Source organism: Urtica dioica, chromosome 1 (assembly GCF_054948205.1).
Source record: "Urtica dioica subsp. dioica isolate 48M chromosome 1, U.dioica_male_clone48M_v1_H2, whole genome shotgun sequence".
Taxonomy (NCBI): domain Eukaryota; kingdom Viridiplantae; phylum Streptophyta; class Magnoliopsida; order Rosales; family Urticaceae; genus Urtica; species Urtica dioica.
In genome coordinates, this window is record NC_142756.1 from 52,781,834 (window position 1) to 52,800,036 (window position 18,203).

The 18,203-nt window shown below is 40.5% G+C and overlaps 3 protein-coding genes across 3 annotated transcripts; 2 read left to right on the forward strand and 1 right to left on the reverse strand.

Moving 5' to 3' along the window:
* Positions 1-513: 513 nt before the first annotated feature.
* Positions 514-4,939, forward strand: LOC149408084 (uncharacterized). Its single transcript, XM_089623807.1, has 5 exons — positions 514-1,028; positions 1,073-1,404; positions 1,503-1,987; positions 3,981-4,400; positions 4,505-4,939. Exons 1-5 carry the CDS (start codon positions 514-516, stop codon positions 4,937-4,939), a joined length of 2,187 nt encoding a protein of 728 aa, XP_089479933.1.
* Positions 4,940-6,933: 1,994 nt separating this feature from the next.
* Positions 6,934-10,914, forward strand: DGK6 (diacylglycerol kinase 6). Its single transcript, XM_089616213.1, has 13 exons — positions 6,934-7,080; positions 7,624-7,838; positions 7,939-8,061; positions 8,128-8,256; positions 8,334-8,419; positions 8,519-8,642; positions 8,726-8,774; positions 8,858-8,940; positions 9,159-9,226; positions 9,604-9,678; positions 9,820-9,907; positions 10,030-10,146; positions 10,308-10,914. Exons 2-13 carry the CDS (start codon positions 7,644-7,646, stop codon positions 10,632-10,634), a joined length of 1,464 nt encoding a protein of 487 aa, XP_089472339.1. The 5' UTR covers positions 6,934-7,080; positions 7,624-7,643; the 3' UTR covers positions 10,635-10,914.
* A 96-nt stretch (positions 10,915-11,010) lies between these two features.
* On the reverse strand, positions 11,011-13,390 carry PSB29 (photosystem II reaction center PSB29 protein). Its single transcript, XM_089616214.1, has 5 exons — positions 13,031-13,390; positions 12,235-12,502; positions 11,844-12,057; positions 11,633-11,748; positions 11,011-11,414 (listed from the first exon to the last, which is right to left on the reverse strand). The coding sequence occupies exons 1-5, from the start codon at positions 13,227-13,229 to the stop codon at positions 11,324-11,326; spliced, it is 888 nt and encodes a 295-aa protein (XP_089472340.1). The 5' UTR covers positions 13,230-13,390; the 3' UTR covers positions 11,011-11,323.
* Between the last annotated feature and the right edge of the window lie 4,813 nt (positions 13,391-18,203).

Below are 18,203 nucleotides of genomic sequence, written 5' to 3' on the forward strand. Positions count from 1 at the left end.
CCTATATTAAAACGGTGACTCCCGTACGAGGTTAAGCTTAGAGCTTTTAATGATTCTGTGAGTTGTGTTGTATTTATCGTGTGAGTTCGTAGTTAGAGTGAACAAGTGGTATCAGAACCCTGTTTTTTTCTTTGATATTTCGCAATGTCAGAATCAGAGGTTAAGGACGACGACGGCAACAAATCACCGCGCGTACGGATCCGCACCGATCCAGCGGCAAGCGGCACAGGACGTGAGCTTTCGCTACCGTAGGTGATGAAGGAGCCGGTCAGGTCGACAACCTATCCCACCCTGACGCGGTCGAACTACGGCGATTGGGTCCTCTTGATGAGGGTCATACTACAGGCGAGAGGCATGTGGCGTGCAGTCGATATCGGTGAGGACGTCGAAGACAAAGTCGGTTTCTGCAACAATCGCATGGCGCTGGAAGCCATCCTCCGCTCTGTGCCACCGGAGATGTTGGCAACTCTGGCGGTGAAACCCACCGCGAAGGATGCATAGGAAACCATCAAGATGCTGTTCATGGGGTCGGAGCCCGTCCGCGACGCAAAGGCTCAAACACTCAGGTCCGAGTTCGATGAACTCAAGAACAAGTCTGGTGACTCCATTGACGATTTGTCTCTGCGCTTGACCGGCATCGTGAGCAGGCTCTCCACGCTCGGCGACGAGATCAAGGAGAAGAATGTCATGCAGAAATTTCTCCGCGTCGTCCCCAAGCGTTTCTCGCAGATGGTCATGTCCATCGACAGCCTGCTCGAATTGAACATGCTCACGATGGAGGACTTGACCGGTCGATTCAAGGCGGTCAAGGAGCGATTCGAGGCGGAGGCAGCGAACGAAGGCGGCAACAAGCTTCTATTCACGGAGGCGGAATGGCTCGCGCATATGCGGCAGCGCGAGCAAGACGGCTCATCCATCAGCGGCTTCACTAAACGCCGTGGCAAGTCTCAAGACATGCGCGGCAAGGACAATGCATGCGACGGGAGCGGCAAGACAACGAGCACCGGCCACGACATCAAGAAGGACAAGTGCCGTATTGTGATAAACTGGGGCACTGGGCGATGGATTGCAGAAAGAAGGAGAGGGACGAGGTGGCGAACCTCACCCATATTGAGGAAGATGAAGAGCCTTCTCTACTCGTGGCCACAATGACATCTTTGTCTCTGGTCACCGAGAAGGAGCAGGACATGCCGGTGCAGGCCAGCGAGCTCATCCACCTCAACAAGGAGCGCGCCGAGGTCCACCTCAGAAATGAGGGAGATATGAAGGACAACGTGTGGTACCTCGACACCGGTGCTTCGAACCACATGACCGGGTGCAGCGAAGTGTTCTCCGAGCTCGACACCAGCATCCACGACACAATCAAATTCGGCGATGGCTCCGTCGTGGAGATTCACGGTCGTGGTACTGTCCTTTTTACTATGCACGATGAGAGGCACTGAATCCTCTCAAACGTCTACCACATCCCCAAGCTACACAACAACATCATTTCGCTCGGGCAGTTGGACGAGTCGGGGTGCGAGGTGCTGATCCGCGGCGGCGTCATGCAACTGCGGGACCGTCAACGACATCATCTCGCAAAGGTGGCACGGACGCGGAATCGGTTGTACACGCTGTCACTGAACATCACGCAGCCTGTTTGCACTCAGGGTGGCATGCTCGTTTCGACCACTTGAACTTCGACTCGCTGCACAGGATGGCGAGAATGGGCATGGTGCGCGGTCTTCCGCGCATCGAACACCTTGACCAAGTCTGTGACGGCTGCCTCGTCGGGAAGCAGAGGCGCGCCCTGTTCCCGCAAACCGCTAAGTACCGCGCCAAGGATCGCCTCGACCTCGTGCATGGGGACTTGTTTGAACCCATCACACCGGCCACTCATGGCGGGAAGAAGTACTTTCTCTTGCTCATCGACGACATGAGCCTTTATATGTGGGTGGTACTGCTCTGTTTCAAAGATGAAGCGGCGGCGGCGATCAAGAAGTTTCAGGCCAGTGTGGAAGTGGAGACGGGCAGAAAGCTACGCGTGCTCCATACCGATCGAGGAGGCGAGTTGTCACGTCCCGAGAAAGTGGGGTGTGGTTATATAAAATTAAACACTAATAAACATTACATAACTATCCCACGGTGCATACTCAGTTATTTACTTTACAAGTCCAAAGATACAAGAAAGAAAACGAAAATAAACAAACCTTCGACACTTGATAGTCTATCCAGCGAAAACCTTCAAACTCTCGACCACACTTAACTCCGGGTCGTCCTAACCCTTCTTCTTCTCACATCCTGATTGTAAGAAAAAAATTGAAGAAAATAGGGATGAGCCTGAGGCCCAGTAGGTGCTATAATAATGGTTTGATTTTTAAAAAGATTTTCGAAAATAATACTTACTTTATAATATAATATTCTTGTCACGTGTAAATCACCATACGCGTACAAGTATAACTTGCGGAAATGTAAATTGCATGAATGTAAATGATAGAAATTTAAATTGTGTCTCTAGATACATCTAAATGTGTACTATCTCCCGAGCCGCTCTGCCAACTTAACCCGTGGCAGTCCTATGATCAGAGCAAGGTGCACTCTCCGCACCGTATAAGTGTGTGTGTGTGAATCCGGCTTATCCAGGATATACGAGTTTCTTTCGTAAATACGGGATATATGTATAATATCGAAAATATTCTCAACTTCATAATCGGATATCTCAAGTTGAAGTTCCGCCACATTTTTTAAAAACGGTTTTGGGTTTCGTGGCACGTTCGCAACTATTTTCATTTCGAAAATAATATATACTTGAAGCTAAACCATAAAATCAGGAGAAAAGGGTTATAATAACCTACCTCGAGATTAAGTGTCTATGTCGCTCGTCCACGAGACGTTCACTCGCTCCGTGAACCTGAACGTTCACTAAAATCGAGAATCCAGACGTTCAATTATACCGCGAACCCTCTAAACGACTTTCAGTCTTGAGTCCTATCATGATAAATCAAACCGACTCTGAATCAGAATTCTACGAGTAATTCACGATACTCATACTCAACCGCACGATTTAAAACCGTAGGACCCAAAGACATATCTAACTATAAAATCCAAAGCTCGCATTCTCTGAACGAATCTAATTTCATTTATCCATAATGAAACTAGAAAATAATTCTCGTAAAATAAGTGTCGTTTCTTTTCTTTTATGAATTTCAAGGAAAATATCCAAATATCAAATGGAAAGCGAATCTTAATTTCCCAAAATCCATAGACGAGCGTGGTGAAATAACGTAATAATTTACTATTCTTTTCTTTTACGACCTACATCGGAACCGACTTAAAACATAAAAACGTACCAATCTGAAATAACTTGTACCAAAATAATTTAAATTTCGTGATAACAACATCGTAACAAAATAATTCGTGAAATCCTAAACAGATACTTCGCGAGTCTTCGAGCCAAAACCGAAACATTGGCCTCCTCTCGGTCTTGTCCGGCCTCGCCTCGTCGACGCTCGTGTGGCAGCTCTGTCATTCCTCGGCCACGTCCTCGCCGTCCCGAATAGCCATTGTGGGTTCTGCGATAGCCCGCCTATACCGAGCCTGTTGTCAATGGTGCCTACAAGGAGAGTAGTAGTCTTTACTTATGTACATTTGATGTAATAAAGTCTCACGAAGACTCTTGCTTGTAACTGCTGAATTATTAATAAAAGTTGAAACGTTCATTCATTCTTCCTTGTCTAGTAATTTTGAATCTTCATTTGTTGTTAGGTTTGTTTAAGGACTAAAGACTATAGTTTATCATAAAGCTTCAAACAGACAAAGAAGAATGAATGAACGTTTAAACTTTTATTAATGATTCAGCAGTTACAAGCAAGAGTCTTCATGAGACTTTATTACATCAAATGTACATAAATAAAGAAAGACTACTACTCTTCTTGTGGGAACCATTGACAATATGGAACGCCAAGCTCGATGACACTCCGTTATTGGTTGGGTTTTGCAAGAACGAGTCCGAACATGCAGTGTACACTCGGGGCTCCGGCGACGAGCGGCTGCTACTCGGCGTGTATGTGGACGATCTCATCATTACGGGTGCACACACACGAGTTATTGATCGGTTCAAGGATGAGATGAAGGCTCAAATCCAGATTAGCGACCTCGCCAAGCTGAGCTATTATCTCGGCATAGAGGTTCAGCAGAATGCCAGCAAGATCACTTTGCGACAAAGCACGTATGCGGCCAAGTTGTTGAAAAAAGCCGGCATGATAGGTTGCAACCTAGTTCATGTACCGATGGAACCATGGCTGAAACTGAGTAAGGTGAGCTCAAATCCACCGGTGGATACGACTCTATATCGGAGTATCGTCGGGAGTCTCTGCTACTTGGTGCACACGCGGCCGGACATCACGTTCGCTGTCGGTTATGTTAGCCAATTCATGGAGTCGCCCACCACCGAGCACTGGAGCGCTGTCAAACACATACTCAGGATATTGCCGGAACATTGTGTTATGGATGTTGCTACGTCAAGGACAATGCAGAGGTTAATCTCGTTGGGTACAGTGACGCCGACATGGCCGACGACATTGATGATAGGAAGAGCACCTCCAGCGTGGTGTTCCTTCTTAGGGGAAACACCGTGAGCTGGAAATCACAGAAGCAAAAGGTGGTTGCTTTATCGTCCTGTGAGGCGGAGTACATCGCTGCGACCACAGCAGCGTGCCAAGGCGTTTGGCTCGCGCAACTGCTCAGAGATTTGCTCGGAAAGGAAGTCGGCAATGCTACTCTACTTGTGGACAACAAAGTTATCCAACTTTGCAAGAATCCGGTCTTCCATGACCAAAGTAAGCATATCGAGACACGCTACCATTTCATCAGGCAGTGCGTCGAAAGCGGCAAGATCGCTGTCGACTACATCAACACTGACGAACAGCTAGCAGACATATTGACAAAGGCATTCAGATGAGTCAAGTTCCAGGGCCTACGCGCGAAACTCGGTGTCGTCAACACCTGAAGCAGCTAGATTAGAGGGAGTTTGTTGGTTAATTACGTTGCTTCAGTTATTTTCCCTTTTAGCTATTTTGTTTCAGTTTGAATAACACACGAGGCCACGATCTGTGTGTTCCATGCTTTTAGCTAGTCATGACTTTGTCAAGCACAAAGTTAGGAACGGTTATTTTATTTATTTATTTATTTCATCTACCTGTATAAAAGGAAGAATAAGAATAGAAACCGTTGCAACATTTTACACAGCAAAAAATTCATTGCGCTTTTGTGTTGTGTTTATCGTGTGAGTCGTAGTTAGAGTGAACATGGACGCCATCATCTAAAAATGAGTCGGACTCGATTGGGTCTTGTCGCACATCGGCGGCGGTAGAGACATAGGGTTCAAAAGCCTCGCCGTGAGGACCGAGTTGAACTTTGTGAAGCTCGACGCAAATGTCGACAACAACGACGAAGAAACGACAACAAGAGCAATTTGTATTTTTCTGCGTTTTCTACTCAGCGACAAGTATGCTTTGGGTTTTGTGTATGTGTTTGAGGTTGAGAGAGAGAGAGAGGACCGGAAAAAAATTAGAAAAGATGGGTGGGTGGAAAAAATAAAAAGTAGGATAAAAATAAACTTTCACACTGGACTCACTATTAGAAGTGTCATAAATTATAAATTATAGTTTGATTTATTTTAGTCCGAAACTTTCAAATCCCTTGCTTTTACAAAGAAATCAAAGAGTTTAAAACTATAAAATCCAAAACAGACACTCAACCACAATTCTTGATTCCTAACAAATTATACATATGCGAAAGCTTATAATTATTTTTGGCAAATAATTATTTTTGGCAAATAATTATTTTTCGAATTCTCTCTCTCATATTACTTATTTACTGAACAAAATTCCTAGTATTAGAGATATATTTTACAAATGCATGAACAAAGTCTGCTACAAATATTCAGAATATTTAAAAAAAAAAAATGTAAAAGTCAAAACGTTGGCTTTGAATCTCATATAAATATATCAAATATAAACTAAAATAAATCAAAATAAATATACATCGGTTACATACGCATCGTTTTCCATTCTCATTTCACAAAAAAAAAAAAAAAAACAAGTATCAACTTTTTGTTTTTTTGGCCGAACGAACAAAAAGTTAATAATGCCAAGTACGTTAAAAACGCTATTTAGTAAACATCCATTCAACGTCAGTAGTATAGCTTGGCCTAGGCAATTAAAATGTGAAGGTGGCTTTGTTACATTATCTATATATATATATATATATATATATATATATATATATATATATATATATATATATATATATATATATATATATAGATAATGTAACAAAGCCACCTTCACATTTTAATTGCCTAGGCCAAGCTATATATATATATATATATATATTAAAAATTAACAACAATAATATCTATAATTTGTTTGTCACTTATTAAAAATCAATCAAAACCTAAATATTAACACTTTTAGTATCAAATCGGTTACGAACTACAACCGGTTCGTAATTAATGTGTTACGAAATCAAGTCAGTTTTTGATCGATTTGGTACTAAATGTATCAATATTTAAGTTTTAATTGATTTTTGATATGCGACAAACAATCAGTATTATTATTGTCATCTGTTTGATTATTTTTTATTAAATTTTCAAATATTGATTATATTTTAAACGTGATGTTTGGAATGACATATTAAGTTATAAATTATATATATATATGTATATATGCCGAATAATAATTAATATCCAAGTAAAAAAAAAACATAATTTGAAAATAATAAATAATAATTAGTAACTGCATTTTACTGTCCACATGAATTGTTGTGGCTCTATTACACTCGTGCTTCTTCACGTTCGCTTATTCTTCACGTTCGCTTATTACTAGACTAGAATGTGTAAAATTTCGCGATCATTTTGTGTGTACTTTTGGATATTTAATAATTTAATTGCATAGTCAAAGCGTCCGATCATCATCAATAAACGTTCTCAACTCTCTCTCTCTCTCTCTCTCTCTCTTCCTTCATGCTTGTCGTGTTCTGGATCTGAATTTAATTCACAAGCTCCTCAGCGATTTCTCTATCGCCGTTTTTTTTTTCTGGGTACATTGAATTCTCTTCCTTCATTTTTTTATCCACTGAATTCTTGTATGCGTAATTTAAGTTCACTGAGAAAAGAAAAGATATTAAATAGCCGGAAGATTCCTATTTAACTGTACAAAAAGCTTCTCAATAGATGAATTGCGAATAAATTACCCAAGAACTAGACATTTTGATATATTCTGTATATTCCAGAATCCTAAGTTTAATTTTCTTTGAAAAGTAATAATAATTATAGAAGAAAAAACTGTCCTTTTCCTTTTCTCAACTACCCCACATTGTATGTGTGTTAGATTGTTCCTTTATTTTGTTTAGAAAATTTGGATTTAGTCGTGTGTTCATTCATTCATTTGTTAATAAATATCTGATCCCACCCAAACGTCAAACAAGTAATTAATGATTGTTCGACATACCTTTCAAATTCAACCGCAATAATAACGATGCTCACTGTTTTTGCTGAATTAAAGCTCATTTGATGTGTCTTTCGCCCATTGAATTTTCAAAGATTCACTCTTTAAATCTCTAATCCATGCAATTTATCCTCAGCTCTTTAGGTGGAGATTCTAATGGCAGAGTCTCATACCAACAACGATCTCTTGAAGGAATTTCTGATTCCCAATTACATATTAGTAGCTGAACCAAAGGACGAGATTCATCACATACCCAAATATCCGGTGATTATTTTTGTAAACTCCAAAAGTGGTGGTCAACTTGGTGGTGATCTTCTTCAGACCTATCGCTTGACTCTCAACCCCAATCAGGTAAACTCTTTATTTCTCTCCTTTGGTTACATGTTTTTTTTTTTGTTTTTATTTATTCAAGATAGTAACAAATTTTAATATATATATATGTTTCCTTCAGGTTTTTGATCTTGGAGAAGAAGCTCCTGATAAGGCTTTGAGTCAAATCTACAGGAATCTCGAGAGGCTCAAGGCCGAGGGAGATGAGTTTGCTATACACATTGAGCAAAACCTGAGATTGATTGTGAGTTTATTTGAAGCAATAATTTAAATAATTGAAATCTGCTTTGAAACTCGTTGAAATGTTCAGGTTGCAGGAGGAGATGGGACAGCTGGGTGGCTTCTCGGAGTGGTCTCCGATCTGAAGCTGACTCGCCCACCACCAATCGCAACTGTGCCTTTGGGAACTGGAAACAATCTTCCATTTGCATTTGGCTGGGTATCCTTAAATTTCAATATCTTAATTAATTGGTTTGATCATCCTTTCTGTGACATATTTACTTGGTTTTGCTGCAGGGAAAGAAAAATCCCGGGACAAATCGCCAGTCCGTGGAGTTGTTTCTTGACCAAGTGAAGAAAGCCAAGGAAATGAAAATAGACAGGTTCTCTTCATCTTCTTCTTCTTCTTCTTCTTTTTTTGCTTTCTTCTTCTACAAGGCAGGCGTTGATCTCTTTCCGGGTTGGCATATCGTGATCATTAGCTGGCATATTGTGATGAGAATGAGGGTTCCGAAGGAAAAATCGTGCGATCCCGTAGCGCCCTTGGACTTGCCTCACTCTCTTCACGCATTTCAACGCGTCTCTAAGGATGATGAGCTAAACAAGGTAAACAAGCTCAGCTCTAGTCTGACTTTACGGTTTCTTCAATCGACATTTCGTTCACAGTCGACTTCGGTATGGTTTTCTAGGAAGGTTGCATCACATTCCGGGGTGGATTTTGGAATTACTTCAGCATGGGTAAGACTACTGTCTGTCCCTGAAATTGCAATCTCAATCTGGGTTTGTAATTCCATTGTTGCCTATTCGTTGTTTGTTTTTAGGTATGGATGCTCAAGTGTCGTATGCGTTTCATACGGAGCGGAAATTGCATCCCGAGAAATTCAAAAATCAGTTGGTTAATCAGGTACTTATGGCACGCTGGATTATATGATTGTATCTTGAAGTATTAATAATTTACTTGAGCCAACTGTTACACCTCAGTTATGCACAAAACTATAGCATGTTGCTGATCCATGAAAGATTAAAATGTACCTCGAGACTATTCCTTGATTAACTTTATGGCGTTTTTTGTTTTTGTTGTTTTACAAAGAGTTCTACTTATATATCCAAATTCCGAAACAGAGTAATTATGCTAAGATCGGGTGTACTCAAGGCTGGTTTCTTGCTCCCCTTTTCCATCATTCGTCCCGGTGAGTATCTGAAGATTTGAAAGCAAATTACTGACTAACGCATCTCTCTTTACAATGTTCTTCAACGTGAAATATACCTGGATAAGTAACGAATTATCTTGATTGCTTTCTCTTTGGAGTTCATATATTCACTTGGCATTTGAACTCAGATAATATCTTATTTCTCTTTGAGCCATCAAAATTTTGTTTCGATGTCACTTCTCTATGTCTGTCAACTTCTTAACGTTTCAATGTCGTTTGTATAAGTCATAAGAGCCTTACAAACCTGGAAGAATATATTGTAAATGTATAAAACGCGATATGTTTTTTAGAATCCAAACTCTTGGATTCTTCGCATCCTTTTCATTATTGATTAATTTTATTTTTTGGTGATAAAGGAACATAGCACAACTTGCCAAGGTGTTTATAATGAAAAAGCATGGCACCTGGGAAGAGCTAACCATACCTCAGAGGTATATTCTTGTCCATGTTGATCCTCTTTTCACTGCAAGGAAATCTTAATTGCATTAAATATAATGAGCGGCTCATTGTTAATTAGCGTGATCTGGTTCCATTTTCTCATTAAAACTGCCTTATGATCGTCATCATCACAGCATAAGGTCAATTGTGTGCCTCAACTTGCCCAGCTTTTCTGGTGGTTTAAGTCCGTGGGGAACACCAAACAGAAAGAAACTCCGAGACGTTAGTTCATTTACACGTCTTTTTTTTAGAAAACATGAGTTGTTACTGTTGTGATTGAACTTTAATATCTCTAAAAGCTTGCAATGAAAAATACCTGTGTTTGTTTGTTTGTGGATTTGCAGAGAGATTTGACATCGCCGTTTGTTGATGATGGCCTTCTAGAGGTCGTCGGGTTTAGAGATGCTTGGCATGGCCTTGTTTTGCTTGCTCCGAAAGGGCATGGAACTCGTCTTGCACAGGTAAAAAAATGCAACTACGCAACTTCTGCAAGTTTCAATCCTCACACACGCACATAGAACCAGCCCTCTAAAACCCCAAGAGATGTGACAAAGAATTAGAGATCTCTAAAACTTCGACACTATATTATTATTCCTCAAGTCATATATTCTTTGATGTGTAGGCCCACCGAATCCGGTTCGAGTTTCACAAAGCCGCGGCCAACGAAACATACATGAGGATCGACGGAGAACCGTGGAAGCAACCGCTACCGGTGAACGACGAGACTGTTGTCGTGGAAATATCGCACCTCGGTCAGGTCAACATGCTTGCAACTCAGGACTGTAAGTCGAAAAGTGTCAACGATCCTTCGACGCCTTCAAATCACGGAGATGAAGAATATGATAGCGGCGGAGAGGATGTTACTGAGGAAGGGGAAGAGTATAGGAAGTTCGGCGCCGCCGACACATTTAAGATCCCCGATGGTGTTGAAATCTCTCACCTTAGTTGAAAGATGTCTTTGTGATCAAATCCATGATATTCATTTCTAATTTTTATTTGCATGCTTCATATCTCTTGGTAATCGTCCATTTTATTATATTTTTGTAAATTTGTATTCGATTTGTTGTCTTCGCTTTTACTTTTATGTATTCTTACAGTTCCATCATGTGGAGGAAAAAACAGGAAAAGTTGGTACATGTAATAATCCTTCGTGTTATTACGTTTGTTAAAAGTTTGATTTAAGCCATTTTGGTTGATAAATTCAGTTGTGACCTGTTGTTTTCTTCTGAGGTTTGAGGATTCTTCCATTGAGACCATAACTTGCGTAAATCTAATTGCTTCAGCGTAGTAGTTTGATTTCAAGAGAACATAACGTAAAATGAGTATTTGCAAGAGTTCTCAATTGGAATTTATAATGTGGATTAACTTATATAGTACATCTGTCAAAATAATTTGAAAGAAGTTTTAAACAAATGATAAACACATATCTGAACATGAAGGGTCTATAAAGGATAGGGAGGGATTAGATGGTTTGTGGTTTTCACAATATACCGAGATTTGATTTCTTATCTTCTTCAAATAAAAAAGACCATTCCAAGCCGATTAAGGTACCTAAACTGAGAAAACTCCCAACTCTGTAGCCCAAAACCATGGAATTGCGAGCACACGTTATTTCCGGCGTGATCGATACTGAATGAATCACTGGCCTGAAAGCTGGAAATCTCCCAAACACTTTGTAATGGCCTCATTGGCCTTTGTTCCCAATCTTTCTAAACTTTTCTGCTTTTCCCTGCAAGCCATAGGGTTTCAAAGAGAAACCAAGGTTAATTTCGTAGCCATTAACCACTCGGTTCTACATACTAATACTTTTAAAATGCAAAAAGCAGAATGAGATTCAATCCTTCCAATATAATTATTCATTTTTTTTTTCTGGATCATCGTATCCATTAATTCAGTTTAACGCGAACGAACAGAGAAACTGATCCAAAACTCAGAGATTGTTTATACCTGGCTACGTACTCCCTTAGGAGCTCTTTTGCCTGGACCAGTTTCGAGAGCAGATTGCGGTACACATCAAGATCTCTGTCCACACTTTTCTTGTTGACGTTCAAAGCTGCACAAAGCTGGGAATCCAAAAAACCTCAATCCAAAGATATTTACACACGTGATTAACTGATTCAAGTTCATACAGTGGAATATATGAGATACGGAAACAAACCTTTTCCAATATAGTTGGTTCAGTGGCATTTGCCAACTCAAGAATTCGAAAGAGTCCAACAGCAAAGAAACGGCTGTAGCTGAATTTTCCCTGGGTCGCTCTTTCCGAGATGTCCTTCATTATCCCCTCCACTTCTCCATCTTTCGACGAAAAGTCAACTAACGAGCTCGCATTTTGACCCCTAGCCCACTCTTCCATTTTTTGTGAATCAGCTCTGCAATGCCATACACAAAACGTATTTACTATCAGCAAGACTATGATTTAATCCTATCAGAGTACAACATTCTATAAGAAATTTATGGTGTCATATAGATCCTAAAGTTATTGTACATAGAGCAAAAATTTAAGGAAAAAATGAAAAACGAAACATGAGAAAGAAATGCTGCTGAACCTGTACTGATCTGGGTCCTCGTTCAACGCCTTTATGTAAGCCTGGAAAATGGATTCCCGGTCTTCATCGCTGGGGTATCCATCCATGAGCTGATCATATACGGTGACAAAGCCGAGAGCGAAGATTGGGTCATAACGGAATGACTTCTTGTACTTCATCAAGTGTTGCTGGACAAGCAGCTCGAGCAACACGGTGTTGTAAACACTCGGTATCGGCCGCTTATAAGCCTTCAAAAAACTTAGCTTCGTGTCCGCTACGGTTGGCGGATCTGCAAATTGAGTAAGCAAATATAATCTGGCAAATGAGAGTTCTTGGAAATTTCGCGATTTCGGGACGGATTAGATCTTGAGAGAAAAGCAGAAACCAGGTACATTAGCTTCATCTACGAGCCTAGTAAAGTCACTAAGGAAATAAAAACACAAGCTTTTAAAGCAAATTCTGGTAAGAACGTGTTTGACTATCAGCAGTTTATTATAAAAGACTACCACTTTAAATTGAGCAAGCAAGCAAACAAAATGTGACAAAAGTGAGATCTCTTGTAAATTTTTCGTTAGGTTTAACTACAAGTCTAGTCGCGTCACTAAAAAAATACACAAGCTTTCAAAGCAGATATGGTAAAAACCTGTTAATTTTAAAAAGAATTCAATTCAATATACAAGACAACCACTTTAGCCAATTAACTCCACCAACGAACTGTTTTTCTTCGGATACAAGAAATGCAGACACGCATTGAAACTTCTTTTGCACTCAATTCATTTTCTGAGTAGCCAAACATCGGAGGAAGAATTGAACCAACCTGAAGTCGATGACATGCATTTGACGACCATCCGAGAGCTTCCGTTCGAAGCTCTGAAGCCAACGAAGTGACATGAAAAGCTCGTTCGGACTCTGAACCACTCGGCGTTGGAAGATAAATTTCTGGAAAGCGGAGCTACGGCTTTCTTGTCGGAGCATTGATTTAAAGCCGAGAAAGAGAGCGAGGTTAGGGAAGCCATTTGCGAGGAAGGAAGGAGAGACGGCGATTCGATTTCAAAGCCGATAGTATTCCGTGAAAATGGTGGGCATAGTTGAGCGAGAATGGAAAGAGAGGAAATTTCGTTTTGTTTTGTGTTGGGATTGTAACGTTTTGTTCGGTCCACGATGAAGAGAAGGCTTATCCAGTGTGCGAAAGGTAATTAGAGTCTTACTGATTCTCTGAATAGCCTCTACTTACTTGCCACGTGGTGTTTCTTCTGACTGTGATTTCTCACTCGCTCCTTGTTTTATTATTTTGCTAAACACGCTGGACTTTTGTTTTGTGTACTTCCTCGTCTCTCTGGACTTGCTTTCAGCGGTCGAGAATGGCTCTAGATTTATTTATGGCCGGGTTAAGTCCACTCCTTTAAAATTGTAGTACACTTGTTAATATATTTTAAAAAATAACTAATTTATTAGAATAATATTTCAATATTCTAATAATAGCATTAAGGATTAATATTATTAATTGTCTGAATAAATAATATTAATCTTCATATAATTTTGTCAAATAATTTTATTAATAATAACAAGAACTATCGATAACAAGAGCAATAGTTAATCTTATTAACGGTAACAAGAACAAAAATAAATCTTATTAACGACATCAAAATATAAATAGTAAATCTTATTAACAGTAACAAAACAATAGTTAATGTCATAGTTAATCTTATTAACGGTAACATGAACAAAGTCAATCTTACTAACGATAACAAAAACAATAGTTAATTTGACAGTTAATCTTATTAATGGTACTAATAACAACAATCAATCTTATTATCGGTAACAAAAACAATAATTAATCTCATATTTAATATTATTAACGGTAGCAATAACAAAACTCAATCTTACTACGGTAACAAGAACAATAGTTGATCTCATAGTTAATCTTATTAACGATAAGACGAATATTAGTCAATCTTATTTTCGATAAGAAGAACAGTAGTCAATCTTGTCAACGGTAACGAGAACAAAAACTAATTTAACAGTTAATCTTATTAACGGTAATAAGAACAAAAGTAAAATTATTATCGGTAACAAAATCAATAGTAAATATCATTAACGGTAACAATAATAATAGTTAATCTCATAGTTTATCTTATTACCGATAACAATAACAATCGTTAATCTTATTAACCGTAACAATAACAGTAGTTAATCTTGTAACAGTAACAAGAATAATAGTTAACAGTTAATCTTATTTATGGTAAGTCTAATTAATCAAATAGTTAATAACACTAACTTTAACAATTAATGTTATTAACTATATAAATAATATTACCTGGGGGCTAAACATCAAAAGTAATTTCTACGTTCTTGTCTAACTAATCAAATGGTTAATAACATTAACCTTGACGGCTAATGTTACTAACTTTCAATGTAAATAACATCAACCTTCCCGGTTAGTAATTTTGTCCAATTGCTATTAATTTATTTAAGAAACTTTCATGTTACAAATAATTTTCAAGTTCTTGTCCAATAAATCTAATGGTTAATAATATTAACATTAATAGTTAATAGTATTAACTATCATTGTTAATATAATTAACTATCACAAAACTATGCAAATTTCCTTTGATCCATCCTTCATCGGATCTGCGATTTTCTCTTCGATCTTCCTGCACAGATATTCATCGATCTCGCCAAATAACGCTCCATAGCAGAAAGCTCGGTGGAGCTCACAACGAGGTGCTTTCGAGCTCCATCGGCAACAAGAATTGAACCAACTTCATCAACGCATCGACCCACAAGACCATTCTTGAGCAATCCACAACATACAACGATCCACAAATTAATAAATTATTAAAACCGTAAACCTTGCGCTTAATCATTGTTAATGCGCATTTTCCGCCGCTAGAAAATGACCCATCCAAAAGCAAAATAACTCAAGGCATGAGCCCGATACAAAGTTAGAATCAAGAAGCGAAATAGAGATGACTCATTCAAGCTTTCTATACCTCACTCTCAACATGCTCAACCACGCCATGCCACTGACTTACCATGCCTCGACCATAACGAGGTAAGCCTTGTCAAGCCTCGATATGCCTTGCCCTTATCATGCCACGACTTGACACGCCTTGCCCTTGCCATCCCGAGCTTCGACGTGCCTTGTACTCGCTCTGAATTGCCTTGAAATACCTTGCCAAGCTTCGACGTGCCTTGCCCTCGCTTCGAATCGCCTTGACACACCTCGCCAATGATTTGACACGCCTCGCCGGAGACTTGAGAGCCTCGCCAAAATCTTGGCACGCCTCACCAGAGATGTGACATGCTATGACAGAGACTCGCCAAGCCTTGCCACTTCCGTACGGTCAAGTCATGACTCTCAAATGGCCATACGGCTAAATGACCATACCGTACGGTCGAGTCATGACTCTTCCATGGCCGTACGATCAGCTGACACGCCGTACGGTCAAGTCATGACTATCAAATGGCTGTACGGCCAAATGAACCTTCTGTATGGCCGAGTCATGACTCTCCCATAGTCATACGACCAGCAGATATGTCGTTCGGTCGGGTCATGACTCTCTTGTGACCCTGCCTTGTCGTACGGCCACCCAATGACTCGAAGCATGCCGTACGATCACCCTATGACTCGAAACTTACTGTACGGCCATCCCATGACTCGAAACATGCCGTACTGCCCCAAAACGCACCTTATTGCCACCCCATGACTCGAAACTTGTCGTACGGTCATACGATCACCAAACAGGCCGTACGGCCATCCTACCATGCCCAAACCCATTTTTCACCCTTCTCTGACACATTCAACCATTTCCACCTCACCAATTCAACTCTAAACTAATACTAACCCTTCAAGCACCTTCCAAACACTTTCCTCACCCCCAAAAAGGAAATTTCATCTCAACTTCCTCACCCAACACCTTGAAAGTCCAATAAAAACCTTTCACGTCACCACATGAAAGGGCCCCTGAATTCTCTAGGAAAAACCTTTAGAGAAATTCATACCTCACCACCTTCTCTCAACCTGAAGTACCATTCCCAAGAAAGACCCTTGCAAGGACATTCTAAAAAATCCAATCTGTAGGAATCAATAGAAATGGCAAATCCCTTATGATATACTAGATCCGGCTCGATTATTGATAGAGTAAATAGATATGCCCTTTCTTGAAATCTATCTTCTGATTCAGAATTTTGGTGTAACGTGTATCCCCCCTGTCCCGGTCATGGAATAGATGATCCGCACTTATCAATTCCCAAACATTCCTATTCACATAACCCATTCCTAGCACATTTCTTCAATAATCACCACCACCCTCACCCAACTACACATCCAAATGGCTTCCTCCCACCTCATTTTGACTACCATCACCCCGAAACCTCTCCCTCATCTCACTACCATATATAGATAAGCATATTCCTTCCTTTTTCTCTAGAATTGGAGGAAGATCACACTCAAAATTCATCTTTTCTACACATTTCAATTTATTTACATAGGCTCAATGCCATACCAATGTTCTCTCGTTATGACTAAGAGCTTGTGAAAATACATTCCCTTGTTCTTCATCTACTAAGAGACAAATACATTTTTCGTCTTGTCTAACATCTTTGACTTAGGAAAGAAGGCGTCGATCATTATCCTTGGAGAGGTCACCCCCGAAGAAGAAGGTTCCACTCCAAGACCCCTTGAGAACCAAGGTTTCGACCGAGTACTTCATTACTCGGTGATCGTGCACACTCATTTGGCCTTAGAACCGACCCCAGAGACCATTCCCCAAGACCCTTGGAAGATTCACCACCCAAGAAGATGGTTCTATCCAAAAGCCCCTTCAGAACCACGGCTTCCACCGAGTAAGTCATTACTCGGCGACCTCACACACTCATTTGGCCTAGGAACCGATCTCCGAGATCATCCTCGAAGACCGTTGGAAGATTCACCACCCAAGAAGATGGTTCCATCCCGAGGCCCCTTAAGAAACATAATTTTGATCGAGTAATTCATTACTCAGTGACCGCGTACACTCATTTGGCCTGGGAACTAGCTCTAAAGACCACGCGCGTTTGGCATAGGAATCCACCACGCTCTCGCGGCCGACCGTTATGGAGGAATCTTAGGAATTTCTTCCATTTTCGGGGTAAAATCCCACAAGCGATATCTCCTTCCATACCAAAGGAAAGTCTACTGTCCATCCACCTCCCGGCACACATTCTCGGACCTCTCTGCGGTATAGGTGTCGCAAATGTGATGTGAAAACCCACATCAACAATCATTATTTTTACTTGATCAGTCAACAACATGCAAAGCTATGAGTGGTTCTGCTACCACCCGTCGAACGCTGAGGCTGGTTCCATCACTGTCGGTCGAGCCCAATTTTCTTAGAGAACTTTCTTGAATGCCTCCACAGATTGAACCTGATCATGGCTTCAACTTCATCCCTTGCCTGAGCATCTTGCCCTGGTCATCGCCGCCTTGTTGAAAAACCAACGTGATCGAGCTATGCAGCACCAGTTGCCATCACGAAGAAAAACACCATCGAGATCACAACCAACACAGCACCGAATTTCCTTTCACCGGCTAAAATTGGAGTCCGATGAATCGCTCTCAAAAAGTAGCGTGCTCTTCACAATCAACATCCTCGTCGCCATCTTCTCGAGAACAACGTGTTGAAGCACAGAGATAAATCTTCGAATGTCATTTATCGAGGAAAGGTCGAGACCGGCTGTTGGATCACTATCAAGACACTCAACAAACTCACTTGGTCTGATACTCATAATATTTGTCGCTGATCTCTCAATATTATGAAACTCCTGAAGCAAGCCCCCCCAATCCATGTCTCTCATTCCTCCTCCACTCCTCCGTAAGCCTCTCATGGATCGCCGCTACTAGCAGAGCCCACACCATATGTTTTGTCGCTGCCACATGGGTGATTCCCTCCGCGCTTCCGAGTCCTGATCTTTCCTTACACAAAATCGTTGCGACCAAGGACAACATC